The sequence below is a fragment of the Candoia aspera genome, chromosome 8, assembly GCF_035149785.1.
Source record: "Candoia aspera isolate rCanAsp1 chromosome 8, rCanAsp1.hap2, whole genome shotgun sequence".
Lineage (NCBI taxonomy): Eukaryota > Metazoa > Chordata > Lepidosauria > Squamata > Boidae > Candoia > Candoia aspera.
Window position 1 is genome coordinate 13,778,745 of NC_086160.1, and position 27,927 is coordinate 13,806,671.

The 27,927-nt window shown below is 41.2% G+C and overlaps 1 protein-coding gene across 2 annotated transcripts; it reads left to right on the forward strand.

Annotated features, from left to right (window-relative positions):
• The first annotated feature begins 261 nt into the window (after positions 1–261).
• Positions 262–25,028, forward strand: SLC30A9 (solute carrier family 30 member 9). 2 transcript variants are annotated; one of them, XM_063310612.1, is made up of 18 exons: positions 262–527; positions 1,226–1,399; positions 4,530–4,583; positions 5,465–5,564; positions 7,392–7,484; positions 8,377–8,459; positions 10,620–10,678; positions 11,842–11,909; positions 12,790–12,892; positions 13,796–13,851; positions 14,708–14,843; positions 16,155–16,194; positions 17,996–18,067; positions 18,329–18,436; positions 20,229–20,394; positions 20,605–20,734; positions 22,729–22,842; positions 23,893–25,028. In XM_063310612.1, the coding sequence occupies exons 1-18, from the start codon at positions 431–433 to the stop codon at positions 23,935–23,937; spliced, it is 1,698 nt and encodes a 565-aa protein (XP_063166682.1). In that variant the 5' UTR covers positions 262–430; the 3' UTR covers positions 23,938–25,028. The 2 variants fall into 2 exon arrangements, with proteins under 2 accessions (XP_063166682.1, XP_063166683.1); XM_063310613.1 differs by lacking the exons at positions 4,530–4,583; positions 5,465–5,564; positions 7,392–7,484; positions 8,377–8,459 and having other exon boundaries at positions 265–527.
• Positions 25,029–27,927: the final 2,899 nt, after the last annotated feature.

Sequence of the window (27,927 nt, forward strand, 5' to 3'; positions counted from 1 at the left end):
GAACGAGCCAGGACTAACCTCGTTTTTCGAGGTCAGCCGAGCTGCTCCCACCTGGGTGCAGGTAAAATGGGCTGTCCCATTTCAGGCAGTTGGGGGGAGAGCGCTCCCCCTACGTGAGACGGAGGGAGCTGGTCACGCCCCCAAAGTCACTACCGCTCTTCGCTCACGCAAACAGGAAGTGACGAAGGCGGGAAGACAAACAGCCCCCCCCACTTCGCTCGTAGCGCCCTGCGCTCACAGCCTCAAGGCAGACCATAGATAGGGGGAGGACAGAGCGGCCCAGGCTCTCCTTCAGATCCGGCTTCTGAGGCTCCGCCTTCTCACGATGGCGGCCGTTCGGCTGCGGAGGGCCGGCCGGGGCAGGAGACACCCATGAGCCGCGTCCCCCGCCGCCCTCCTTTCCTTTCGCCGGAGGCTCGAGCGTGGGAGGATGCTGCCGGCTCTGGCCGCTCAGCGGAAGGGGTGGCGCTGCGTTTACCAGCTCCGTCTGCTGCGGCGGCGGGGCCGGTGCCCGCCGGTCTGCCCCGGTGAGTGGGCCCGGCAGGGCCGCTCTGGGGCCTGGCAGGCCTGGCTGCGTTTTCTGTCCGATGGGGTGCGGGGCTAGCGGGTGGTTATCCCCCCAGCCCCAAATCTGAGGGGCTGCAGGCGGTCTGAGAGGAGCTCAAAGCCCAGAGGGCCCCGTTCTTGCCAGTCGCTCTTTAGCAAGTCATCCCGGAGGCAGGGATGCGGTGACCGATTTGGTGGGTTATTAAGAGTGGGCCCCTTATGGTCCAGTTGAGATCCGACGGCCGATTACTGTATTTCCAGGTTTAAACCCAGCAAGTCCTAGTTCGCTCTCTCTTGTTTTCTTAAGAATGTATTTTGTTTGCTGATTAGCAGAGGTGACACGCATGTGCAACCGTCTTGACGATACGTTGTCATATTAGAATTAATAAGGATTTTAATCAGTGTTTGATCTGTGGGTCTGACTGCTTATTTTGCTGTTGGCAAGGCCCACAGCTCCAGAGCTTTGTAAGAAGAGTTGAAGTGTAATTTTTTGCAATATTTTCCCGCTGTCAACTTTTACCTGTTCTCCACAACATCCCACTGTCCTTTGCTAAACCCATATAGTAAACATTTCAATTATCATAACTGTGTGATATCTTCTCATCTGGTTTTTAGTATTCCCCAAGGTGGGAATTTTGCTGCCTTCTAAAACTATCATCAACTTTCTTGTTTCCATCAGGGTGGCAAATACCTATTAAACCTGGAAGTCTCTTGGCCATTCTGCCAGGTAGTCGTCTGCCTCATGCCTCAAGTCAATTAAGAGTTTATTCCTCCAGTGATCAGAAGAACAGCACAAGAGCACAAGATGCAAGTTCTTCAGCCTCAGAAGGCAGTGCACAGAAAACAGCAACTGGTACGTTCATCTTGTTCAGATCCTGTATTTAAGGGGTCAGTATAGTTGCTAATAAAAGGGACGCAGTGGCGCTGCGGGTTAAACCGCTGAGCTGCTGAGCTTGCCGATGGGAAGGTCGGTGGTTCGAATCCGCGTGACGGGGTGAGCTCCCGTTGCTAGTCCCAGCTCCTGCCAACCTAGCAGTTCGAAAACATGCAAATGTGAGTAGATTAATAGGTACCGCTTCGGTGGGCAGGTAACAGCGTTCCGTGTAATCATGCTGGCCATGTGACCATGGAAGTGTCTACGGACAAACGCCGGCTCTTCGGCTTTGAAACGGAGATGAGCACCGCCCCCTAGAGTCGGACACGACTGGACTTAATGTCAAGGGAAACCTTTACCTTTACCTATAGTTGCTAATATTCACTCCAGAGATTTCTTTGATGGCAACATTGTAGTGAAGTGATTAGAATTACCAGCTTTAAACCCAGTGATTTCTCTTGTTGTGACTTTGAATCATCCTACTGTGATGGGGGATGGTACTTCTGCTTCAGAATTTCTCTAGGTCTCTTAGTTTTCTAGTGAACAGTTTGCTCAGATCAAATCTTTATTTCAGTCATTGACTAGCACAAGCCTAGTTTGATGATGCCAAGTTATGTTTCTGAAGGTTAAATATCTTTTGGGGAGATCTGAAGGACAGTATTACGGGACATAGCTTGTATACTTGCTGTTTTCATGAAATCATTTGGTCATACAGGAAAGTAACTGGCTGTTTCAAATCTGTTTGAGTATTCTTAAGTTGGGCAATGATTTGAAGGTATCTTCAAGGAAAGAAGATCGGTTGGTTACAAACAAGTTTCAAAGAAAACTGGAACGTGCTGGTCTTCTATTTGGGGCAGTGTTTTTCAAACTTGACAACTTTAAAATGTGTGGACTTCAAGTCCCAGAATTCTGGCTGGGGAATTCTGGGAGTTGAAGTCCACACATCTTAAAAGTTGCCAAGTTTGAAAAACATTGATTTAGGGGAATTAAATGCTTCTCCACTCCAAAGTTTAGCACTGTTAAGTATGCCACTCTGATTCATGTACTAGAGCAATGGGTGTGCAATTTTTTCAAACCACGGGGCTACACTTGACCTCTAAGAACAAATAAGTAGTCAAAACTAGAACTACCACAAAACTTATTTGAATTTATACTAATTTAATGCAATTAACTATAGCCTTGTGGGGCGCAGAGTGGTAGGCAGCAGTATTGCAACCAAAATTCTCCCGGCGACCTGAGTTCGATCCCAGTGGAAGCTGGAGTCTTGGGTAGCCGGCTCAGGTCGACTCAGCCTTCCTTCCTTCCAAGGTCGGTAAAATGAGCACCCAGCTTGCTAGGGAAGGTGATGACTGGGGAAGGCAATGGCAAACTACCCCGCTATAGTCTGCCAAGAAAACGCCACAAAAGCGGCATCCCCCCAAAGGGTCAGACATGACTCGGTGCTTGCACAGGGGACCTTTCACCTTCAATGCAGTTAACACCAATGTATTTAATTTTTTTTCCCTTCTGTAACAGTAGCAATCATCATCAGTAGTTAAGCATGCAGGTGCTCGAGAACCACATTCGTGGGTTTCAAATGACTGAAATTACACTTCATGCCAGACTGTGGCTATCTTTTCAGTCTAATTTGCTTTTTTGTATGCTTGTTACAATGAAAAATATCTCAAATGTTCTCTTCCTGGAGATGCTGAGAACTGGGCACCTTTTGCTTATTCATTCAGTGATAAAGCATGTGCTTAATCACTGAGTGATTGTCCTTCCCCTAAAGTTCTCCATTGCTTTTGATTTCCATATGACATATCAATATTGTGAAATATAATTTATTTTGGGCTTCACCCCCCGAGATCAGCTATCCTTTATTTGAATAAGTCAGACTTTCCTTCTTTTAAGCGGTATGTTTTTGTCAAAGCTTGAGATATAGAGAGAGGGAGGTGTGTAATACTGCCTGAATGATCAGTAATCAGTCTCAACATTTGATAAGTGACTGTTTTTTCTGATCAAAGTTTATGGGTTAATCTTTCAATCCCCCTGTCCATTTTACAAGGGGAAAATATTGTCTAAGTAGATCCTGCTGGCAAATGTGAAAGAAACTGAAATCAGCTTTTAGCTCTGGTCTCCCAGTAGAAAACCTGTTAGTGTAGTGCTGTAAAGATAAGACTATAGGGACAGGAAATAACTTTTAGCCAGTTTTTGATGTTGTTTCTATTGGGAAAGACTCTGTTTTCAAAGTGTGGCCCAAAAGTTGCCACTGTGTATTGGGACAAATTAAAACTTCTACATTTCCTGGTCTATTCTAAGGGAAAACCATTATCGTGATATTTTTGTCTTATCTACCCTATTTTCTCTAAGTTCAGGGAGAAATTAATTCTTGCCTTAAAATCAAGATTTTTTTAAATTAATTCATGCTGTGGGTCATGCTTGTTATTAACAAAACCAGATTTTCTTGCTATGTTCTTGCAATCAGAAGGTCAATCCTAATGTCTTTAGTTTCACTAGAATTAATTTCAACTTACTGGTAGCTGTTATATGGCAGGTGTCCAACTCTAGAGAATAAAGCAGCAGTATATCAACTTTGTTACTGAGGTAATAACTTAATTCAGGACTGTTGATGCTGGTAGTTAAAGATGTATGACCATGTATCTGTGCTACATTTTACTCCTAGTGAAATCAGTGGTGTTCTCTAGTGTTGAGCTTGGGTCAATGGTGCCCTAGAATGCAACAGAATATTTCAGAGCTGGAAGAGTTCTCATTTTCTTTCTTTCTTTCTTTCTTTCTTTCTTTCTTTCTTTCTTTCTGATACTGACGGCTGTTGCGTATATAGGCAAAATAGCACAATCTATTCATAAGAGGGGAGCTACTAGTTTCTTTGTTGTGTCTTTACAGTATAAAGGGCTTCTTTGGTATGAAGTAGTGAGAACCAGTTAAAATTGGAATTATGGATAGAGAGGCTGTGGAGGGAAAAAAATCATTGGAAGATTTATGTAGAAGATTTGAAATTGCCTTCTGTCTTGTCCACTCTATTTACCAAATGACGTTATCCCAATGTTTTTCTGTTTTATTCCTATAATGATGCAAGCACAACATAACAATGATTTCTTTATTTTTCCAGCCCGAGATGCTATCAATCAGATTCCTTTCCCACAGCAACCAATTCAAGTAAAAGGTAATTGATGAGCATGCACAGGTGTTTAAGCTTGTCTTAGAATCCTTTTTGATGAAGCTACTGAAGATGCATAGCAAAAGCATAGTTGCTGCTTGAAACAGCAAGCTTGTTTGAGGATTGTCTCCTGTTATGCTTAAGGGGGAAATGTGATATCCCATCATCATGCCTGCTCACATTCATTGGCTTTCATTTGTGGAGGCATGTCCGCTTAAAGCCTTTGATATGTCAGTTAAAGAGGCTTTCTTTATAGTAACATAAATCATAAATTTCAACCACCAGACCATTGTTTCTCAACCTTGGCCAGTTGAAGATGTGTGGACATCAACTCCCAGAATTCCCCACCCACACGTCTTCCAGTGGCTGAGGTTGAGAAACACTGCAGTTCTTACTAAACAAACCAGAGATGGCATTGCTCAGATACGTTATGTCTGAACCTAAGATTCTGACATATCACTTGCAAACAAGCCATGATTATATTTAAGGGCTTACTCTTATAAAGCATAGCTTGATTGGGAGTTACAAACCAGGATGTTTTGGTTCAAAAGACATATTATACAAACCATTTCTGGTTTACTTAGCTACTAATGGGAGGATCCAAACAGAATAGTCTGTATTTACCAACAAGGGTCAGACTAGAATCCAACTCACTCTTAAATAAACCCATTCTTAATTGATAATAACCTATCATTCCTAATAACCTATCATTCCTCCAGCAACAAGTTGGCCACATTTAATTTCAGTGACAAATGCGAATAAATTTTGGTGGGTTCAGTTCAGTAAGTGAATATGTACAAATCTGTTGCATTGGTGTCTTCCAAGCTAGAGACACTTTGCTGACTTCAGAAAGTGAATGTAATGCTTTTTCCCCCTCTCTTTTCAAGTGAAAGCTGTGCTTAAAAAGAGGGAATATGGACCAAAGTACACAAAGAATAACTTCATCACTGGCGTCAGAGCAATAAGTGAATTTTGCCTGAAGTCCAGGTATGATCATCTCTCAGATTTTAAATTTGAATGAAATTCTCCCTAATGCATTTTTCGAAGTTGCAGCTTTACAAGTACCAATGGATGATGAAAAATACCACAAAGAAGAGGTACCAGATTTTCATCTCAGGATTGCTGTTATTTATCAATTCAGGAAGTTGCCAGACTGATGTTGCCAAGCATAAAGAGCTGCACCACTAAAAGAGAAGATTGTTCGGGTGTAATTCTTACGTAGGAAATCTAAACAAGGTTTCTTGAAAACCCGTAATTGTTTAACACGCTGCTGTATTGCTGGAGCTCTCAGACCTGTGATAGGTAATCATAATTTAGAACTTGAATACAGGCATCTTCTTGTTGCCTAATATTCTGGCACCAGTCTGTCCTGATCCCATCAACACTTCATCTGGATCATGCAATAGTGGCTTGATACAGTACCAGTGGTGCTGAAAGGGCTGAGAAGGCCTTAGACAAGAAGTTTTCTGAAATCGCTTGATTCCCATTCCGTTTTCTCTCCCCAGTCCCCTGTTCCAAGGTTGTTTCTCCTTTCAGTCATAGTAGACATTCATACAGGTTTTCCTTTCATGCACTTAGTTTGTAGAAGAAATTGGGTACTCACTGCAGGGCAAAACTGCCGTTTTGACTTCATCTTTATTTCCCAAACTCTGCTTGGCTTAGAGGCCTGGGGGAATAATGAACATCTGGGCTTGGCTTCAAGTTTGCTCAGCATATGCCTGCTCTTTTCAAGATTGTGAAAGGGGGAGAGAAGAACCAAGTGCTAAAACATGATGTCATGGAGGGTAGTGAGGAAATCTGGGTAGGGACTGTAGAGTTATTAGTTGTCATGTTCGCCGTTTCAATGTCTTTGATACATCGTAACGTTTCGCATGTCATTAGCTGGATGCGTGTTTCATCTTTTTCGGGAGGATGGGAGTAGTTATCTTTTGGCTTTGCTCTGGAATGTATTCACATTATCTACTGCGCTCAAGGTTACTTTCCCAGGCTAGCAACTCTGACGATTGCTAGCACCTGTGCCGGGCGGGGCTGTTACGAGGGAGGCGGGATACGTTTGCACCAAGGGTTTAAGTTTGTATTTGGCGCGCTTTTGCTCATTTTCAGCTTTCTCTGTATTTGCCTTTAGTTCCTTAATAAATCAGATTTCATATAGCAGCCTCTTATGAGTCTGAGTATTTGGGCTAGGGCAATCATTACATTAGTGCTGCAAAGTGAATCTGCCCAGTCTATAAGATCTAGGAGGGAGGTCCCCATTTCTGACGAAGTCCCACCACAAAGATTCTGTAGCGGGGCCTTCTCAGAAAAAAGTTGCCGTATATTATTTCCTCGCTAGTGAGTTTCTGTACTGTAAAGAAGTAAAAAACTAGACTCCAGGAGAGAAGATTTGGGGGGATGTTAGTTTTTTTAGGATCTATCTCTACTAGTTAGTGCTATTGTAACCTATATTAGTTATCACTGCTGAGTTGTCTTTAACCCTCGTTTTCTGTTGTAGTGTTCCCTGCTCAGAGCCATTTGGAGTAGAGTAGCATAGAAATATCATTGTTAAAGAAATAAACAGGGTAATGCAATTCGGCAAGTTGAGCAGGGTTGCATTCTTCACAGTTTGGTCAAAATATTTTTTTAAAATGTCCCAGTAAATGGCAAAGTACTTGGACACCAGTCCTTTCTTGTTCTTAATAGAAGAGTAACCTGCTTGTCATAATTGGGATCCTGTAAAATGGGTGCATGTCCCAGATGATGAACTTTGGCCGTCTTTATTTTCAGTGAATCTCTTTGTTTTTCTCTCTTTAAGAATTCTTTTCTGTCCTTCAACAGTGATCTTGACCAGCTTAGGAAAATCAAACGGCGAAGCCCTCATGATGATACCGAAGCTTTCACTGTGTTTTTGAGATCAGAAGTAGAAGCTAAGTAAGAGCTTCTTTGAAAAGGTTATCTTAAATAGAGATTTAATTTCTAATGCTTTCCTGTAGATTTCACAAGGTTTGCTAATTAAATAGTTAATTGGTTTTGACTTAATGTGATATACTAACAGAGTCAGTTAATCATGGTTTCTTCAGGTAAAAAAACTAGAGTTTAGAATCCAGGGTGCGGACCTATTGTTTTCACTTGTGGCTTAGTGGGAATGGGGCAATGTTTAATTTGTGTTTTCCCAGCTCTCTAACCAGTCACCAGATTAGGCAAGAATACTAAAAATAGAGGGGAAACAAATAGAAAAATCGCCAGAGAACTTCAGATAAACCATATAAACAATGCTTTTCTTGTTTGTTTGTTTTTTGACATGGTGCAATTAAGAGACAGCATGGCTCATGTTGTGACACAGCAGATTATACATCTGTTGTAGTCAGTAGGTACATTCTTGCTGTGTTGATGAAGGTATCCAAGGGGGGATGTTGAAGGTTTAATTGTCTTAAATCTGCCATGGTCCAGATATATTGCATTACAACTCCCAGCATTCTGAGAGATGCCATTTAAGACATCTGGATAGCAGCCTGTTGTAGAAGGCCTGCTTTAATCATAATGTGAGCTTGATTCAGGAGGACTAAAAATTTCTTTCAAAATCAGCAGGCTCTTCCTCTTCCTTTCTTTAGCTTGGATAATGTCATATTTCATTAACTCAGGTTAATGTCATATTTCTACATCCGTGTATTTAAAATTTCCAGAGAGTATGTCACATATTCCCCTTTTTCATAGTCAGAAGTATTGGTAAGTCTATTGACTGATGTATTACTTAGTAAAGTATCTGCTTTATCTATGAAAATAAATATTTATTTATTTGGCCCCCCTCCCGCTGGTAAAACAGATCTTTAGAAGTCTGGGGAAGCCCAGAGGCTCTTGCTCGAGAGAGAAAAAGGCGCAAAGAAGCTGAAAGAGAATACATGGAAAGTAAGTGTAAAATGCTTTTGGAAGTGCTTAATAGTTTTGATTGTGAAGGACATCCAGTGGTATATTTAATTAAGTTGTGTTTTTATCATGATTCTTTCTCTTGAACTGAAATTAGTCTTGTGTTGCCATCCTGAAGAATGTAATATGTAAGGTTTTTAAAAATGTTTCTACTTGTTATAGGGTGCAGAAACCCTGATACTGATTTTGACTGAACTATTTGCCAAATATATTTTTTGTGGAAAGAATCACTTTATTTTTAGATACACAACTTGGAGGTTGTAAAGAGATTGCTTACAAATCTGTAGATGACATGAATCTGGGAAGGATAAAAAGACAGAATCAAGATTGAAAAGCTGCTTTCCTCAATATGGTTGCTGCCCCCAGATGATCATGCTGGTTGGAGACTTCTGGAAGTCCACAGATTTGGAGGGTACCTTGGTTAGGAAAGGTTGCTCAAAATTATCTTAGCAGGTTGGCATGTGGAGCCTCAGCCAACAAGATGAAACTCAATGGAGATAAATGCAACATTTTTGCATTGATGTAAAATAAATCAAAGACAAAACTATAAGAAGTGGTGAAGCTTTGTTGGCAATGGTACATGTGAAAAAAGATCAAGTTGTCCAAGATCAGAAGTTCAGTTTGAGCCATCAAGACAATTGTAAGTTGTATTAGGAGAAAATAACACCCAGTTTGGAGTGTGGTATTACTAGTATGCTGAGGATACCAATTTTTACATTTCCATCCTGGGCTATGCTGGAAGTGCCACGGAGGCCTTGATCTGGTGCTTGAAGACTGGGAGGGACTTGATGGGATGGAATGGGTTCAGGACAAATCCCAAGTTGGAACTACTGTTTACTGAGAAGTCTTTTAGTTCTAGGACAGTTCCATCTTCAGCTATGGAAAAGGTGCCCCCTGAAGGAACAGGTATAGACTCACCACTCCTGCTAGATCAGCAAGTGTAGGCCTAGCCAGGAAAGCTTTTGTCCAGCTTTGCCCAGTGTACCAGTTGCAACCTTTCCTGGATTACCAGTTGCAACCTTTCCAGGCACCAGCTACCCTATCTCATACCCTTATCTTTCAGATTGCTGCTATTTGTTCTCCTTAGGGCTATCCTTGAAGGTGATTCAAAACTGCAACTGGCACAGAATGCAGTGACCCATGTTCTGACCAGAAAGAACTGGTTTATGGACTATCAGTAATTTTGCAGCAGCAGCACTGCTTACCAGTACGCTTCCAGATCCAATTTAAGGGGCTGGCTGTTATCTATAAAGCTCTCAATGGCTTGGAAACTTGTTCCATTAAGTACCAGCTGTTCCAGGTAGAATCTGCCTATCCAATATGTTCAGGCCAAGAGTTCATGCTGTAGATCAGGAGGCAAAGTGGCTGGGAGCTCAACAGCAAGCTTCCTTCATTGTAGCATGCACCCTCTGGAATAGCCTCTCCCCAGAAGTCAGGCTGGCCCCCTCCCTGTCTTCAGAAGACTAAAAACAGTGCTCTTCCAAAGATCCTTTGGTACAGGAGATGCCATGTAATTGGAAGCAGTTGCTTGGGGTGGGGTGGGGTGGAGTGGGGTTGGGTTGAGAAGATAGTAAGTAATTATGAGTGTTCTGAATTTGTATTTCATTAGCTATAAGCCTCTTAGAATCAGTTGGGTGGTATCCAATTATAAATAATAGTTCTTTTGTATTCTGCTCTGGTCTGGCTGCGTCTGAAGGATTGTGAGCTATCCTGTGCCAAAAAGTTCAAAAGGGACAGTTATGAAGTAGAGTGCATCCAGAACAGAGGGCCTCGGGTGGACATGGGGCTGTAACTCAAGGGAGGAAAACCTTGAACAATTGGGGTATTTAGCTTGGGACGGATAAGATTAAAAGAAGTCATGACAACTTCCTCCAATTTTTTGATGCCAGACTCCTCTTGTAACCCCAAGTCCAACATTGCAAGGGGAAGGATGCAGGGAATTTGATTAAACATTATAAGAACTGTAGAACTCTGCTACATGAATGCTGCTTCTCCTTAACTGAAGGTATTTAAGTTGATTTAAGTGGGATGGTCACTTTTCTCATCAGCAAAGATTTTGATTTTCCAGTTTACTTGACCATAGCAGCAGCAGCTGTGGTTGTAATTGTTGTTATTATTTCCATCTTTATGTGTTTTTTACAGAATTATTTAGAAGCCAGAAGTTGTTGAGGGAATACAGAAATTTCCAAGGAGAAACTAAGGTGAAAAAATATATTTTTATACATTGGTTGTGAGGGTCTATTTATGGCCCATTTCTAAGTGCTAGTAGTGATGTGTGCACCCTGGATAATTTTTATTGTTTCCACTGAGAATGTTTGTGGAATTTATTTTCTATCTCCAAATGATCACCCCTGCTTTTTCTTCCCCTGTTTGGCAAAAGTCATTTCCTCCCGTAGTTCTGATTTCAAAATTCCCAGAACAATTTTCTCCCTAGCTAGGGGGCAAGGTGGGTTACTTTCAGTTTAAATGATCTAAATCGCTAAATGCAGGCCTGGGCTCTGAAGTGAGGGGGTGTGTGTCAGATAGGCAACTTTTTCGACCTTTGCAGCATTAGATGTGAGGCAGTGGCCACACATGCCTACGTGAGATCATTGTCTGCATGCAGATGATTGATCCTCTGGGCTGCAGGGAAAAGCAGGCAGGGCTGCTTGGGGCTTTGCAAGTAGGACCACATGTGGTCTTACCTAAATCAAGCAGTGTTTTATACGGTCTCTTTTCCCAACGGAGTGTGTACTTTCCAGTCTTTCGGACTGATCTTAAGTTCAGCTCTCACCCTCTTTCTGTAGAAGTACGGTCATCCATTATGGACCTTTCTCCATTTGCTGTGGTTCCTTTCCATTTCTTTTGCATGGAATGACAAGCTTGTGTGTGGTGGAAAGAAAGACCTAGCAGAGTTTCCTTCCAGTGCTGTAAATAGTTGGGACTCGCCCATTGTAAATCATTGCTACTGTGCCTGTTAATCAGTTCATCTTCTAGGCTGATTTATTGAAAAAGAAACAGATGGTAGTATAGGCGTGGAGAACATTTAAGATGACTGGATGCAAAGTTTCATTGTTGGCGGTCAGGGAGAGTCATAGATTCTCCATCTTTGCTTGGTTGAGCTGGCAGAATCCATCTTAGAAGATCTATTCCTTGTAAGAAAGAATGTTTCTTCTAAGATGCTGGCTGCTGCTGTTTCTTCAGAACCATTGTCTTCAGATAATTATCTGATTTATTTTAATTGCTAATTAATTCACACTTGTTCAAACACTCTTGCTTAAAATAGGCAGTATCTGAAATCATATTTGTATAACGTTGCATTGTTTATAAAATGGAGAGAAGCGTGTAGTTTATTTTAAACTACATGCTTATGTCTTTAATTCAGCCACGCTCCCGCACATCAGCTATATTTCTGAGTGGACCAGGAAAAGTGGTGATGGTTGCTATTTGCATGTAAGTTTTCTTTTTTTCTCTAGGTGTATGTCTCTTAAACATAGACATTGAAAAGCTTAATTTATATGGGTGAAGACTGTTTTTACTGGGTTGTGACATATTGTGTAATTCTGTATTGAAAAGCAGAATTTTACTTTACAGAGAAAGCCCAGTGGTAAGATAGCAGTATTTATTTGTAAGTAAAAGGGATCAGAAAGCACCAAAGAATGGAGGACAGGTATATTTTCTGCAAATTATTGAGCCATTTTTTCATTGCTTTCATCTTATTCATTAAGAAAGTGCTTTCAGATATAGTCCGCACATGCTTGCAATCTTCTGATTACAAATCAGAGAAAGATCCAGTGCAGATGGAGACTTCCCAATTTCTGAACGCAAGGATTTTGGAAATCAGGAACAACTGTTGGCCGGTGCATTTCATGCTTCCTTCTCACATACAGTTTTGTTCTTTCCCTCACATAGTGTTGTCACGATGGTGCCCAGATATCTTTTCTTTTAACCTTATTCTGAAACCAATCTTGTGGTTATCTGGTTAAGACTGATGCAGACATAATGCCAAACTTGATAAACTATGGCAGATAGAAGGGAATTTGCACTCAGGAGGGAAATGGAAGCTGCAGTATATTTTCAGTCCCTAACTATGATTCAGAGGCTTTCACATGTGCACTGGACCCAGTCAAGATCTTGGTGCTTCTCACACTTATCTGCATCACCCCCACCTGCGTGGCTTTCTGAATCTCTTGGGTAGCTTGTCAATCCTATTCATCGGTTGTAAATCTAAGAGCAAGGATTGCAATGTTTATTTAAGCTTTGTGGAGTCTCGAAAAAAACTCTGGGTGTGTTGTTATCTCCTTGTGATGATTTTTTTCCCTTCCTTCCACAGAAATGGCTTGAATTTTTTCTTCAAACTTCTTGCTTGGGTTTACACAGGTTCTGCGAGCATGTTCTCTGAAGCCATACATTCCTTAGCAGATACTTGCAATCAAGTAAGTATGAGTTGCAGTTTTGTATTTCTCAGGTAGCTGATACGACGCAGTGAGTGGTTTACTTCCAAACTTTTGGACTTTTCAGTAGAAGAGAATATCCGTAGCTCGGGGTTGAACTGTGGAGTTCTTGGTGCTCTCTGAGCTGGGTTGTTGGCTTGCAGATGTTTCATTACCCAACTAGGTGGTGGTATCATTATCATCACTACTTTTGAACTTTTCATTTTTACGCCGGCTGAGCTTGGCATGGTATAAACTGAAAAGTGTGAGGCATACACTAGATGTATATTGTTGAACATGCAGGGATCACTTGCAAGGATCCACCAAAGGTAGAACTGCATCTTTGGACTGTAGCTCCATTCTGTGTCCCACGGTATATTCTTTTATTGTATTTATAGGCCGCAGATATGCCGGCTTGAGATTTGCCTCTAAGTTTCATTGGTAGGCAAAGTGGTACAATATGCTGATGAAGCAGGGGAAAAAGTGAGAGGAAGTGTGTAATTTTGGAGATCAGAGTCAGAAATGGCAGCATATCACAAAATGGTTTTGGTAGCACTGCATCAGGAAGAATCATAACACCCACAGTGCTCCTGATGCTACCTTGAGGACCTTAAAATTAAATCTTTGCCCAGAGTCTTGTGATATTATGGCTAACTTAGTATTCTTGCCCCAACTCTTACGATAATTTGATGATATTTTTTTTTGAGATTTTGACTGTTTTTCAAAGTAAGGTGGGTATGGCATCTGCATGACTGCTAGAAATTGGTAGACATTCGTGCAATTGCTTTGCTTCAGTGAAACTTTCTAAAATTAAACACTGAGTTGACACATTTTTGTTTGTAGCAAACTGAAATACAAGACGCTGAATAATTGGAGGTCTCTGCCCCATTTTATTTTCACATACAGGCCTTGCTTGCATTGGGAATCAGTCAGTCTGTGAGGATACCAGATCAAAGCCATCCGTAAGGAGTTTGAACCGTTTTCTTTTTCTTCTCATTCTGAAATCGTTGTTTTGTTCAGTTGACCGTAACCTTTTAAAAGCCCAAATCTGTCTTCTGTGTTTATCTTTTGGACGTTTAGCTGAAGCTCAGATTCAATACAATAGCTAGCAGTTTGAGAAAGTGAAGTTGACAGTTCTTGGTGCTTTAAGACAATATTTGGCAAACAGCAAGTTGTCAACTCTCTTCACCATGACCTTCTCCCTACTGTTTAAAATCGTTTCCATTGGCACTTCAGGACCCTTTTTTCCCAGAAAGCCTAACTTAGCCAAAGATAATCATAACTGAAGATGGAAGATTAACTTGCCCTTCCCCACGCGCTGTGATGCCTGTCTGGCTGCATAAAAAGAACACATTTATTGGAGCCCAGTTATTGGAAGCTTTCAGTTTATGAGCAGGGTTACTGCTTGGCATTTATGGTAATGTTCATTAAATCCATGCAGGAATGAAAACATCATCTCAAAGCGTGGTGTAAATCATAGGTAGATGACTAATCTGATGAAGCTAAAGCAGGATTAGAAAAGATTTGCTGTGTGTAAAATTGCATTAATAAAGAATCCATTTTCTGAGACTGGATTTGTTTTGAATGCCTGTCCCTTGTTCAATCCAATTGACTTCCAAACGCGATGTCAGTTGTGCTGTCTTCTCCTTCACTGAATCTTGTATAGCTGATCTTGAGAATCCTCCCTTGGCTCCCTGCCTGAGGGCTGCATGTCACCCGAGTGGCCCGGAGACAAAGAAAAGGGGCAGCTCCGCAGCCAAACTCTGCTTTCTGAGACTCCTTCCTTTGTCAAAGCAATGTTTTTTCCTCTCCCTCCAGGTATGGCTTCACAAACATGCGCTACATTGCATCCCTGATTAGCGGTGTTGGCATTTTCATGATGGGGGCAGGGCTTTCGTGGTATCATGGGATTATAGGTTTACTCAATCCTCAACCAATAGAATCTCTCCTTTGGGTAAGTTGAATTGTAACAGATTGTTTTAGCTGGATGGTCATGTGTGATAGTCATGAGATCAAGAGAATTTCAAGACAATAATGAGGCAAGGAAGTCTGCTGAGATGAGACTGTCTATGGAGCTATTTCTCTGTTTATAGATGAATGCGCAACATTTTATACACAGAGATTCTAGTCTTTCAGGCTCTTAAGCTTCTCAAACACCACATTCATTGGTGAGGAGAGTTCATAATCTGGCAAAACTTAGAGGTCTCAGGTTTTGCCAGTGATTTCCCATTACAGACATTATTTTTAATTGATGGCATTTTGAATAGCAGTAAACAAATGTATTATATCATCAAGTCTCTCTCACACACACAAACATAAAATTAACGTGTGCGTAGATAAATAGATAAGCACATGCACATATTCATTTATCCATTCATTGTCAGCCTTAATCAAGCCACTGTAGGATAAAGACCTCTTCATTAAAGGTTGTGGACCATAATCTACCATGCTGGTCCAGTGCAGGAAGGTAGATAGTGGTTTTCGACTTCCCAGGCTAGGGCTTAAAGAGAGGGACTGGCTTGCTTGGTGGTGTACAAATCCAGCAAAGAAAATAAAGTTAATATGTTGTGGGACAGCAAACAGCGTTAACATTTTCCATGGGTGTAAGCATACATTTTTCACTTTTTCACTATTGGCTTGAAAATATACAGAGGATAGCTGAATGTTTTCTTCTGTGGGGAAATGGAAAGGTAGGGTGCAGTACCCTTACCTTTCCCTCACTGAGGTTTAGCGCCTTCCTGTGGTTGGAAGAGAAAGTGAGGGATGGCCATCAGCATCAGCAGTGGGGCGTTAGCTAGTGTGGGAGTTGCAGCAGTTGTGTGGCAGCATCAGCCTGCACATGTCATCCTTTGTTCTCCCTTGTTTCTCCCCCAGAATCCTAGATTGAACTTGTGGGCCAGATCCATGCTTGAAGAGATTGTAATCTAGGGCAGTCTCAATTTCTTTTGGAAGAAGAGAGGGAAAATACTAAAGTTCTTCTTGATCTTGAATGTAATGTAATAGTGTTTATAATGTTACGATTGACCCTCAGAACTAGGAAACCATTAGTGCTGTATTGCACTATTAGGGGAAATAGTTCTTGTTTTAGGCTGTTTGGAGCGCAGAGTGCCACTTTAGATTTCTAAAGCTTGCTGACCAGAATGCAAAAATACGCAGAAAGGATTTAACCCAGGCTCAAGATGCAGAAGGTTATTTGTATGACCTGTACAGCTGCTTATTACACACCGCTAATTTCCTTTTTCTTTCCCCTATCTGTTATTTTTAGGCTTACTGTATTTTGGCAGGATCTTTGGTGTCAGAAGGAGGTACGTTACCTAGCAGAAAGATACGCCACTTCTTACCAGTATGCCGTTGTTTTCTAGATGAACTGAACATGGCTTAAGCTCTTATGGATATAAGCATTCTAACCTGTCAGAATGCTGTTGATTAATATCTAAGGATGAAAAAACTAACCAGAAAGATTAAAGGATTGTATGAGAATACATCCCAGTGATTGCCCAGTTGATCATTGATCTGGTTCAAGAAAGCTGACTCATGGTGAAGTCACTTTTCTCACAGCCTGATTGATTAGCACAATCTGTTGGCCAGTAGGAAATGGACTGTTACTTCCTTGATGCCAGGAGACCCAGTGAATTTCTAGAAAAGAAGGGGGTGAGGTGGAAGACTTTGTGTGAAGGAGGCAAACGAAGCCCTTGCCTCCAGCCCAGTGACTTGGGTAGCTCTCAGTGCCAGAAAGCTTTCCCAGTCCAGATTATGTTCAGTTGGTGTATACATGTGAGACATTCTGCCTGCATTGGCCCTCTTTTTTTTTTCTAGGCTTAAGCTGTGAGGGGAATTGCTTATGAAGCCAAAGTGGAATTGGCAGCCATGGAGAAATCCAAGGCTTATACCAGTAGAGAAAATTAATAGTAAGAAAATTCTTAGCTCTCAAACAGGCCATCTGAAAGCTTGAGAATGCTCAGTGGTCATGGAATAATGGAAGTCCGAGGAGGAGAAATGGAGCTTAGTGGCTTAAGTTCTACACAGCATCGTACTGCAGTATCTGGTCCAGTTGAAGTCTGCTGTGTGAAGTCTGCTGTTAGTAAGTGTGAACTTACTAACGAAGTCAGTGTGATTCAGTGCCCTAGAGGTTTATTTTGCCAGGTGGTATTGAAATATGGTGCTTATAACTGCCTTAAGCTTGATGTATAAAGCAAGAAGAAAGGATTCATTGGGATCTAATCCAACTAATTTTATGAGTTGCTGTACACTTCCGGCTTGAGTTCTCTAGTGTAGCTTTTGCATGGTTGTATAACAAGCTGCTTTGGAAACTGAGTAAATTAAAAGCAAAACAAAACAGCCTGTGATTTGGTAATTGGAGGCTGTTGATGAAAGAAAAGGTCATCTCTTGATGCAAAGAAATGCCCAGCTAGTTTTAGTTTATCTGGCAAACTCTGTGGGTTTCTGAAATCAGCCAACATCATTTGAAAGACATAGATTTCAGCAGCAAACAGCCGTTCATGGGAATGGCATGAGAAAGAAAGAAGCCATTCCACCAGCTTTCCCAAATTCATGGGCAACCTCCATTGGCTCTTTCAGTTTCACCAAGAATCCCATTGGAAGACTCTCAATCCTTGTAGAAGGCAGTCTAATGGCCTTGGATGTCAGTCATCGGGATGCATCTGAACTGGACTTTTGATTCCTATAAATCTGCAAGGAAGCACTGTAGAATAAGGAGTTCTGGTTCTTGATTAATAAATAGTTTAGTGACCTTGGATTTAGTCTGGTCTCCACCCACTCCAAGGAGTGAAGGAATGATTAGACAGAAAAACGATTGTGTTTCCTTTACTATAACTTTAGAAAATTTAAGACAGACATCTCATTTTAAAACTAAGTTGTTTGGAGAAAAGGGTAAAATCTCCCTTTCAGCGAAATACAATATTTTACTCATTTCAGAGCTCTTACTTTATGTCTATCATACGCTTTATGGTTGATAAGAATGCCAAAATTCCAGTTTTCATTGGTAACTTTTCTGCTTGTTTGTTTGTTTTAAATCTGTGTGGTGGGAATTTAAGAAGTTGTCTTGTCATCTCATTTAATGAAGTAATTCTGTTGATACTGTTCCAGCTACTCTCCTTGTAGCTATAAATGAAATTCGAAGGAGTGCTCGAGCCAAAGGATTATCGTTCTACCACTATGGTATGTATGTTTTAAGATGGTATGAATTTGCTCGTTTGTCAAAGGGCAGCCGCAACAGTTATTTTTTATGTGTTTTATTAATACTATCTATAATTTTTTCTCTACTGTTCCTTGAAATGTATTGCTAAGAAGGAAATGATTATTATGAAAGCTGCAATCCAGCATTAATAAACCATGAGAGTTGGCATTTATGTAAATATATTGGCCTGCATACGGCTCTCTGAAATTGTGTCAGTGTAATAATTTCTTCTTAATGTTCAGTTATTCAGGCTTGTGATCCCAGTACAAATGTAGTGTTGTTAGAAGACATGGCAGCAGTTCTGGGCGTGACGCTAGCTGCTACTTGTATGGGGCTGACCTCCCTAACCGGTGAGTGCTTGTATTAAGGGAAGGCTGGTGTGAATAAGCCAGGCTGAATTTTCATATACCGTCATAAACTGGAATCAGTTCCTACAGTTAGCAGAATCAGTTATAGTTTCTGTTTGGTTTGGTTTTTATATATGATTTTTATTGAGAAAAGGTTTCCTGCAGGATTAAGAACTATGGAAATGTAAAAAAAGATTAGAAGAAAGGAGGAGGTATGAAAAGTAAAAGAAAAAGCAAGAAACCGTGGAAATCACGGAAAGAAGAGAAAAGGGGAAAGAAAAAGAAAAATATCTGAGGAAGCAACTTCAAGTCTTTTTTGCAGATGATGATTGTTAACATCTCCACCCTCCCAAATTACATATCATGGTTCCCTTCTTCCCATAAACAACCCTTTTTAATCAGTAAATCCCAAGAGCATCAATTTTGTTGTCTGTTTTCAGCAAAAAGTCCATAAAGGGACTTTTCCAGTCTTTTATAAAAGTAGTTATTGTTCCTTCCCTAATCAGACAAGTCAGTTTGGCCATTTATAGTTTCTGTTTTGTTGAGCACTTCAAAGAAGCTCAGTGGTGTACAGAGGTTCAGTTGATCCATTTTTCTGGGTACCATTTCAGGGTGCAGATGACAGAATCCAAGTCAGTGGGAAAATGTATGTACCAAGGAAAGTAGGGTATCTGGGATGAAGCGAACTCTTGACTTGAACTAGAATCCTGCTCAGAAAGTTTTATTTTGCATGTTTGAATGCTGCTCCACGAAGCCTTATAAAGACCCTGTAAACACAGCAGTTAGAAACGTTTTTTTCATTTCACTTCAGTCAGTTGTATAAGGTGATTTTTTTTAAAAAATAGGCTTCCTTAGAAGTTTTCCATGGAAATGATTAGTAGCAGTCTCCATATGTGCCCTGTTGCACAGAAAGTGGAGAGAGTTCAATAAGGGAAGTAGGGCCATTCCTTTCAGCAATGCTGAGATGCTGGTTCTGTTGGGAACCTTGTGCCCAGAGGGTTTCCTTGGCCTAGTGGCAGCCTTGCCTTCAGGTAAAAATAATGGAAGGAGAGCCCCTTTATTGGCTGTACTGAAAGGCCGGTCCCCAAAGACTCCTCCACTTTGGAGCTTATACTGGCCTGCCTTTATCATCACTTACTGCATGTCAACTCCATCTGACTCACTGTTTATAAAACCCTTTCCAACACCTCCACTACAAGGTTTGCCTATCTGCCTTCTCCAAGCTGGCTTCTTCCGTGAGAAGGTCCTTGGACTAAGTGAAATCGCCAGATAATTGTGAAATAATTGTCTCAGAGACCAACTGTAACAATATTTCTTTGGGTGTTGACCATTGTTCCATCCCCTTGCTCCCTGGAGGATGTCTTAGCCTGGCATTCCCCACCTCGGTGCTCTCTAGATATTTGGGGCTGCCAAGATGGGGCTAGCTGGGAGTTCCGAGTTGCAGTTCCAAGCACCAAATTGGGATGGGTGTCTGTGCACACGTGTGAGAGACAGAGTGTCTGTGTCTGTATGCATGGTAAATCCATGCACTTTCTCAGGGTACTGTTTCAAGCTTCCCACAAAGAAGATTCTAGTCCAGAAAACACACAGCTTAATAAATAAATGCATTAGCCTTTAAAATGGCACACACTTATGCTGAAGTCATTTTTTCCTGGATGTGCTTGTAGGGTTGTTTAAGGAAAACAGAAGGCATGGGATTAGCCATGGGATAATGAATATCTTCCGACAGCAGAATATGAAAGAGATACTGAAGAATTTCCACTTGGGATATTCATTGGGTGACTCTTCTTTCTAGGTAACCCCTACTATGACAGCTTGGGCTCTCTGGGCGTGGGGACTTTGTTAGGAGTTGTATCAGCGTTCCTCATCTACACTAACACAGAAGCCCTGCTGGGCCGATCCATCCAGCCCGACCGGCTTCAGAGGCTGACTGAGTTGCTGGAGTGTGACCCTGCCGTGCGGTAAGAGGACTTGGTTGAAGACCCAGGTTGCCCAACTGTGAGGTGGTAACAACAGACCAGATACAGCTGGAGCAGCCCATTGAAAACGTGGAGGGGAAATTTTAAAGGGGAGGAGTGAGAATTCTTGTCCACATTTTCACTCTTGGATAGAAAACTTCTAATGGCTAGTTGTCTTTCTGCTTCCTCTCACCACCCTAATATTTATCTTAGAGCAATCCACGATGTTAAAGCTACAGATATGGGGATGAACAAAGTGAGATTCAAGGCGGAAGTAGACTTTGATGGACGGGTGGTCACTCGGTCTTACCTGGAGAAACAAGACATTGAGCAGCTACTACAAGTATGTTAAGTCAATGCGTTGCTTTTGACACTGTGTTTCTCGCATTCAGGGGCGCTGATTTTTCTTCTGTAGTCACACCTTATATGTGCAGTTCCTCCCATGTTTCCATAAACTAGGCTTGTGGATCTTCAAGCTGAATAGTGGGATAGAGAGGTTTTCTATGAACAAGTAAAAGACAAGAAAGCTTGAAATGGTGATGTTTCTTTAGAGTTCATTTCAACCTAAGTGTGGAAGGTTGACTATTGTGGTGCCTTAGGAGGTCCATGAACATTCTTGGTGAAAAAAAAGGAACTCAACAGAAAGCAGTCAGGTGGGCAGTTTTGAGAAGATTTTTGGGTGATCAACCTTTTCTTCAGCTCTGCAAATTCACGCTATAATGGGAACTGCCTGTTGGGGTATTTCAGCAAACAGAACTTCCCATAAGAAGCTACCAAAGGTTCTGCTTGTCCTTTTTCCCAGTTTGCATGAAACGGTTTTTCTTACTCAGAGAGAAACACATCCCTCACCTTTGTGCGGTAGACAACACAAAACATTGTTAATTCTGATGGCTATAAAACTCCTAAAGAAATTCTAGGTTATCTGGCAGATCCTCAGGTATTGTAGCAGTGCAGCTGTCAGTTTACAGCTTATGGAGCAGACCTCCAGGGTCTGGGGACCATTTCTGTTGTCACAAAACAAATGTAGAAGTGATGGTACACGTTACGAGAACACGAACTTTTTCCTTTCTTTCCAGAAGTCTGGTAAAATAGTATTTACAGGTTTGACACTGCTGCATTATAGAATCACCTGTACATTTACGTAGTTTTACAGAAACTCAGTGCTTTGATGATTTGATTTACCATAAATGAATACTTCTTACCAGATTTCAGCATTCTTATTTTAGGAGCTTTATGACAAATAATGGCCCCAGTTTATAGCTTGGGTGTCCTTCAGAACTGCTTTTCTGTTTCAGAAATAATTGCTGTCCTTGGTCTGTGCCATGCCCTCTGTTAAGAGTAGCGAATAAAACTTATTTTGAAGCCGTAGCATCCACTATGGATCATTGGTCTCTCTGACCTAGAGTGGAGCCCAGCAGAGTTCATTGGGAGTTACTCCCAGTATGAGTGTATAGTAGTTATACGTTTTGGATGTTCAGGATACCAGCATCCAGAGCATGTTGTTGTTGTTGTTTGTGCCTTCAAGTCAGTGTTGACTTCTGGCAACTGCCTGGAAATGTCAAGATTTTGGAAGTGGTTTGCCCTTGCCTGCTTCCTAGGGCTGAGAGAGAGTGACTGGCCCAGGGCCACCTTGTTGGCTTCATGGTTAAAGCAGGACTAGAATTCATGGTCTCCCAGTTTCTAGCCTGGTGCCTTAACCACTACACCAAGTTGGCTCTCTAGAGCATACTCTATCAAAAATTAAGCATATCTGATTTCCAGGGGGGACAGCTAAATGTACACTTAATTTTCCTATCAAAATAAGCTGTAAAAATGGGATCCTTCAGCTGAATCAGGCTTTGTATATTTAGTTCTGGCATGTGATCTTCAGCTCTTGCCTTCATATTTTGTTTACTATTGCCATATTTGAACTTTAGAAGAAGACATGGTAACATCTAAGAGTTGACTTCCATAATAGTAATATGACCAGGAGCCTTTGTAACTTGTATTTAAAACCCAAATCTATACAGATTCTGAAGTCTTCAGCAGGCATTGCCTGCCAAAATAAAAGCTGATCATTGCAGTTTACTTGAAAAAGTGGGGGGAAAGTGTTTGGGGTTATAAATATTAATTTTATAGATTAAGTCTCTAGACTGCATTCAGCCCCATAGGTTTGCATACCATATCAATCCCAGGATACTATCATACCAATTTTTTAATGTCGCTTCAATAGCTCACATGAGAAAAAGACTGGAGAGTAGTTCAAATAGTTAAAAAAATAAAAACTTTCTTTGCTAGACAATAATTGGGCTTTATAGTTTCTTCCTTCCAATCTTTTACACTTTTATCTTGTGGCAGGAGATCCAGCAGGTGAAAACTCTTGAAGATTTAGAAGCTTTCATGCTTAAACACGGGGAAAATATAATTGATGCTTTAGGAGCAGAAGTAGACAGGCTTGAAAAGGATCTCAAGGTAAGTATCAGCTGGCTGGTCAAACGCATGAGTAAATAAATGCGTGTTTGATAGTCACATGTTAATACGTTTTCTACTACAGATTAAGGTTACTATGGTAACTAATCATTTTGGCTGGTGAAGAGGTTGAATTTAATTATCCCCTTTTCAGGTGTTAACGGTTGCATTGCCTAAGGGAGGAACTTGCCTGAACTTGTTTTAGTTTCAGTTTCCCTTCTGTGTAGGCTTGCAGAGAGTATGCAGCTGAGAGAAATCTCTCCTCTCAGCAAACAGCCTTTAAATATGTTTGTTTTCTGTAAATAAAATTATTTTTCTAGAAATGCCTGGTGTGTGACTTTTCTGATCTCTCCTGGGCCAAATGCTTTCTAGCACTCTGCCAACATCACATTGGACTGAGAAAATGTATTTTGGGGCTCCAATAAGACAGCACGCATATTTTAAGGGAAGAAATCTCTCCAGATGGCATGGATGTTTTGTGGTATAATGTATTGGAAAATCGCCTTGCACAGTTGCCACAATGCATTACAAAGAACATCACATATTTGCATACCTCTGCGTCCCTGTCCACTTCTGTGGATCGCTAGATGAGGGCTCCCAAGGAGCAGCGGTTGGATTGTTGTCCTAGAAAGGGGTTTAGATGTTGTCAGCCATGAAGCTCATTCTGTGCTGTTGGATCAGTTCTAGTCTCTCAGCCTAATAGACCTCACAGTTGCAGTAAGTATAATGTAAGTTGTGCATGAAATATGTGTACTACTGTGAGCACCATGGAGGATGGATGAAGGGAGGAGTATAAAAAATAATCCATTTTGTATAGATACATAATTGATCCTTCCCTCAAAATGCTCTGAATAGTGTACATAGTTACTCCATTTATCTTTGTGAAGGGGTTGATCATGGCTAAGCCAAATCAACGAGTTGTGAACAAACCTCTTGAGTCAGGATCTCCTGAGACCAGATTCAGCCCTTAATTGTAAACTTCGATGTTTGCAATAAATGTGCAATATTCTTTTAAGCAAAATCAGTAGTAAAACAAGATTAATTTCATTTCAGAAACTGAATCCTGAATTACGGCATGTAGATCTGGAAATACTGTAGTCTTCATGGAATCAACTTCTTCAGATCTCTTCACTGGATTGGCTTCTTTGAGGATGGAGCAGCATCTGAAACTTCAGACTCAAAACATCACACCTTTTAAGTTCCCTGATTTTCGGGCTGATTGGGTTTTTCCAGACCAGTGATGGCTTTCTTTGAACTGGCTACCTAGAACAAGTGCTTACTGCCTCTTACCATGTGAATCTGTAGAACATTTGCAACTAGACACTTTAAATAAGTTATTGAAATGTCTGTTTTTGAAAATACATCCTATGTATTTGCTGCCCTATTTCAAGTGTTTTTAATCTGGTTTGCATAACCGGTCCCATTAATAAGGATTTCTTAAGAGATCCACCTGTGTTCCTTTGAAGACTGCATTGTTCCTAGAGTCAAATTGAGGAATTCTGGTTCTGTAGCCTTTTACCTATTCTTTTTCTTGTCTGAATTTGGTGGCTGAAACGTTTCCCCTTCTAGTGTCCTCCAGATGGTTTGAGATGGTCACTCCCAACCTGTAGCTCATGTTGTACATTAGCATTATGACCAGCAAAGTCGGTAGCTTTTACCCAGATGATCAGGACAGATTTTTGGAGACCCCCCCCCCAACCATGTGCATAGAAGCTGCAGATACTGGAGCTGTACCGGAGCAATTGTTGGATGCCAGCACTTGAGATAATGCAGTGGGTGGGCTGAAGATTTGGGGTCTCCCTCTCAAGGATCACAGTCATGTTTCTTTATCTGCGTGCTAATCTTCCAGCTGTTAACTTTGTGATATCAAAAGCTGAAACACGAAAACCATTTGTTACACCGCTTGGCTTGTTCTAAATTTCCATTGTATTTTCCTTTGTGTTATGCCGGATATTATTTTTTAAGAGATGCTGGAAGGAATATGGGAAAGAACTTTCCATGTGTTCTAACTCATGTTGAGACAGTACAGCATCCTTCTCCCAGCCTGGTGCCCTCCAAGTGTGTTGGACTTCAAGTACAAGGATTCCCAGCCAGTGTGGGAGTTGTAGTGTAGCACATTTGGAGAGCACTAGATTGAGGAAGGTTGTTCTATATAAAGATATGTAATAAATGCTAGTTCTACACCCTCAGGATGACTTTGGACTTGCGCTTCTCAAAACACTGCATTGTGTTTGAGGTTGAATGGTATTTTGAAAGCAATGCCTGATAACTTAATATATCTGATGTTTAAAAAAAGATTTAAAATCATACTTAAATGGCACCAAGCACCATGTCTGGATCTCATCTCAAATGTTGAATGTACTTGTAATTGGTACAGTTTGCAAATGGCAGATGCAGCCTGATATGAAATTTTCTCCTGGGGAGTATCACGGTTATACCGAATGTACCAGCTGTTTTGGGTAATCTGAAGAAGAGAAGCCATAGTCTGGGCATCAGATGTAGTGCACGGCGGGAGCTTTGAAGAAGTTGAGATCCAAACTGCAAATGCTTCAGCTTGGCAGACCTTGAGCTAAATGGATAAATGGGGCTGGTTTACACATGCATTCACACTACTTGCTTGGTACTTGATATATGAACAGGCCGCCTGATAGGGTGAGGTGGTGTTTGTGTGCAGCATTGAAACTATAAAGCTCATTCATAGAAGAAATCACAGAGGGCTGTTGCCATGTGACAAATGTACACATGTAGGGCAGTTCCCTGTAATCGAAACATCAATGGTAAGCTTGCAAAAGAAGCTTAAATATTTTATGCACTTTATCAACATACTGGAGTTTCTTCCTGAGAAGTCTTTGGCCTGAAGCAAAGACTTCTTTGTGATGCAAAGTGCACTTGGCTCTGTGAACATAGATTTTCAACCCTGTTATAAAAAGCAGTGGCGCAAATTATGTGTGGAGACCAAAATGTGCCAGCATTGGCTTAGTATGAAAAAATGACTTCCTGAATTAATAGCATTTTGACATTTCTATGCATGACTGAATGTAGTGATGCTATTTTTTTAAGTTTCAGGAAAACAAGTTGTACATAATGTAATTAGTGTCTACCGATAAACTTTGTTCTGTACATTTAGAACTAAAGGAATATCTCCTCCTTTTTAGTCTTGATGGGGGAAATTTCAGTGTTTAATTGCAGCTGGGTTCCCACAACCATGTTCTAAGTCTCTTTTTCTTAATTCTGCTTACGTCAACCACACAACTGAGTGTGTGCACAAAGAGACATCTTTGTGCGCACACTTGGTGGACAAAGAAGATGTGTCTGGTGGGTTTGGTTTTGTGGTTCCTGATCATCCATGATGGAGAGTAGAAAGTCTGCTGAAGCTCTGTGCCATTAAGAGCCCTTGCAGAGCTCTGTCTGAAGAGCAGGACTGGAATGGTCATTTTAAGTGAGACCATTTCTATGTAAATAGGACTGCAAGCTTTCGGCTGACCAGAAATTTCCTCTTGTCAAATGGATAAGAAAACCCTTTGGTGTCCCAAGTTAGGGGATATAGGTAGGTGCGCATAGGCAGATTAGTGTGAATTCTAGGAAGTGGTGACTTTGGATACCTTTTATCTATAGCAGTGTTTCTCAGCCTTGGCAACTATAAGATGTGGGGACTTCAACTCTCAGAATTCCCCAGCCAGCCATGAAGTCCCCACATCTTAAAATTGCCAAGGTTGAGAAACTGATCTACAGGCTTGCTTTGGCTTTATCTTGGATTGATAATACAGCTGCAAACACAGTTATTACATATGTGTACCAAAAAGCTAGACTTTAAAAGCAAGATGGAAATATTTGCATAAAATTACAACTTTGGTACGTCAGGAATTCTGTCCTGGAATCAGAACTTTTTTTCTACATTATTTTCTTTCTCCCAGACTGTGAAATTTAATTCAGGTGGCTCTAAAATGCTGAGAATAGTTCTCCTTGGGGTGGGGTAGGGGCATGCCTGAAGGCTGATCTACAGAAATGCTAGGGAGGGATTCAGTTCTGAGACTGATAGAGCCACAGCCAAGCAATGAGTAGTTTTATCATCTCGTGAAAGAAAGCCTTCCCTGGTCCATGTTGGATTATGTAGGTTCAATACATTTTTTGTTGTTACCACCTCAACCTGGGAAGAAGAGCTTTGAAAGGCTTTCATTGGTCATTGTTTTGGGATTGTCTTGTTCAGTATGTTCTCTGATGTCACCGCTGGGTAAATGCTCTGATCCACAGATCCTAACTTGCAGCAGCGGTTTGCGTCCAGCTGTACTTGAGAATCTTTACAAAAAAATTATTTACTGGGAAAGATGCCTGATGCTAGATTAGAAGGACTTTAATGGAAAGTTTGTCAAACACTGGTTTGAGTGCAATATGGCTGACTCTTTCCTATTCATCACTCCTTTGACATGTACATGTAATTTTAAGGCTTTCAAATCAGCATTTCCATCTGGATTAAATTTAAACAGGTGTGGGGATAGGCATGTGGCAGTGCAAAAACTGTTCAGCCCAAAGGAATTATGTGAAAGTGAAGCATTGCTAATAAGAGCTAGGAGTCAACAATTACACGTTGCAGCCAGTTTGGTCTAGTGGTTAAGGTGTTGGCCTAGAAACCAGGAGACAGTGAGTTCTAGTCCCGCCTTAGGGATGAAAGCTGGCTGGGTGACTTTGGGCCAGTCCCTCTCTCTCAGCCCAACTCACCTCACAGGGTGGTGGTTGTGGGGAAAAGAGGAGGAGGAAGGAGTATTAGGTATGTTATTTATACAAATAATAAAGGCAGGATAAAAATAAAATAATGTTGGAAACTTGCTTTCAAAAGAAAAAGATACCCAGGAGCTGCTTTAGCTAAGATTAAACCATTTATGATTGGAGCTGGACTCAGGGTATGTCCCCACAATTTTTTGTTATGACTGCAGAAATCATATTTTGAAAAACTTTGGCTAAATGCATGAATCTTGTCTAAACATGTTTTGAATTGTCATTTAGAATACAAGTGTGTGCAGTACTAGAATCTTTGGAAGCCAATTGCAGCTGATTGTGGTCATGTAAAAGCCCTGTGTACTTACATCTTCC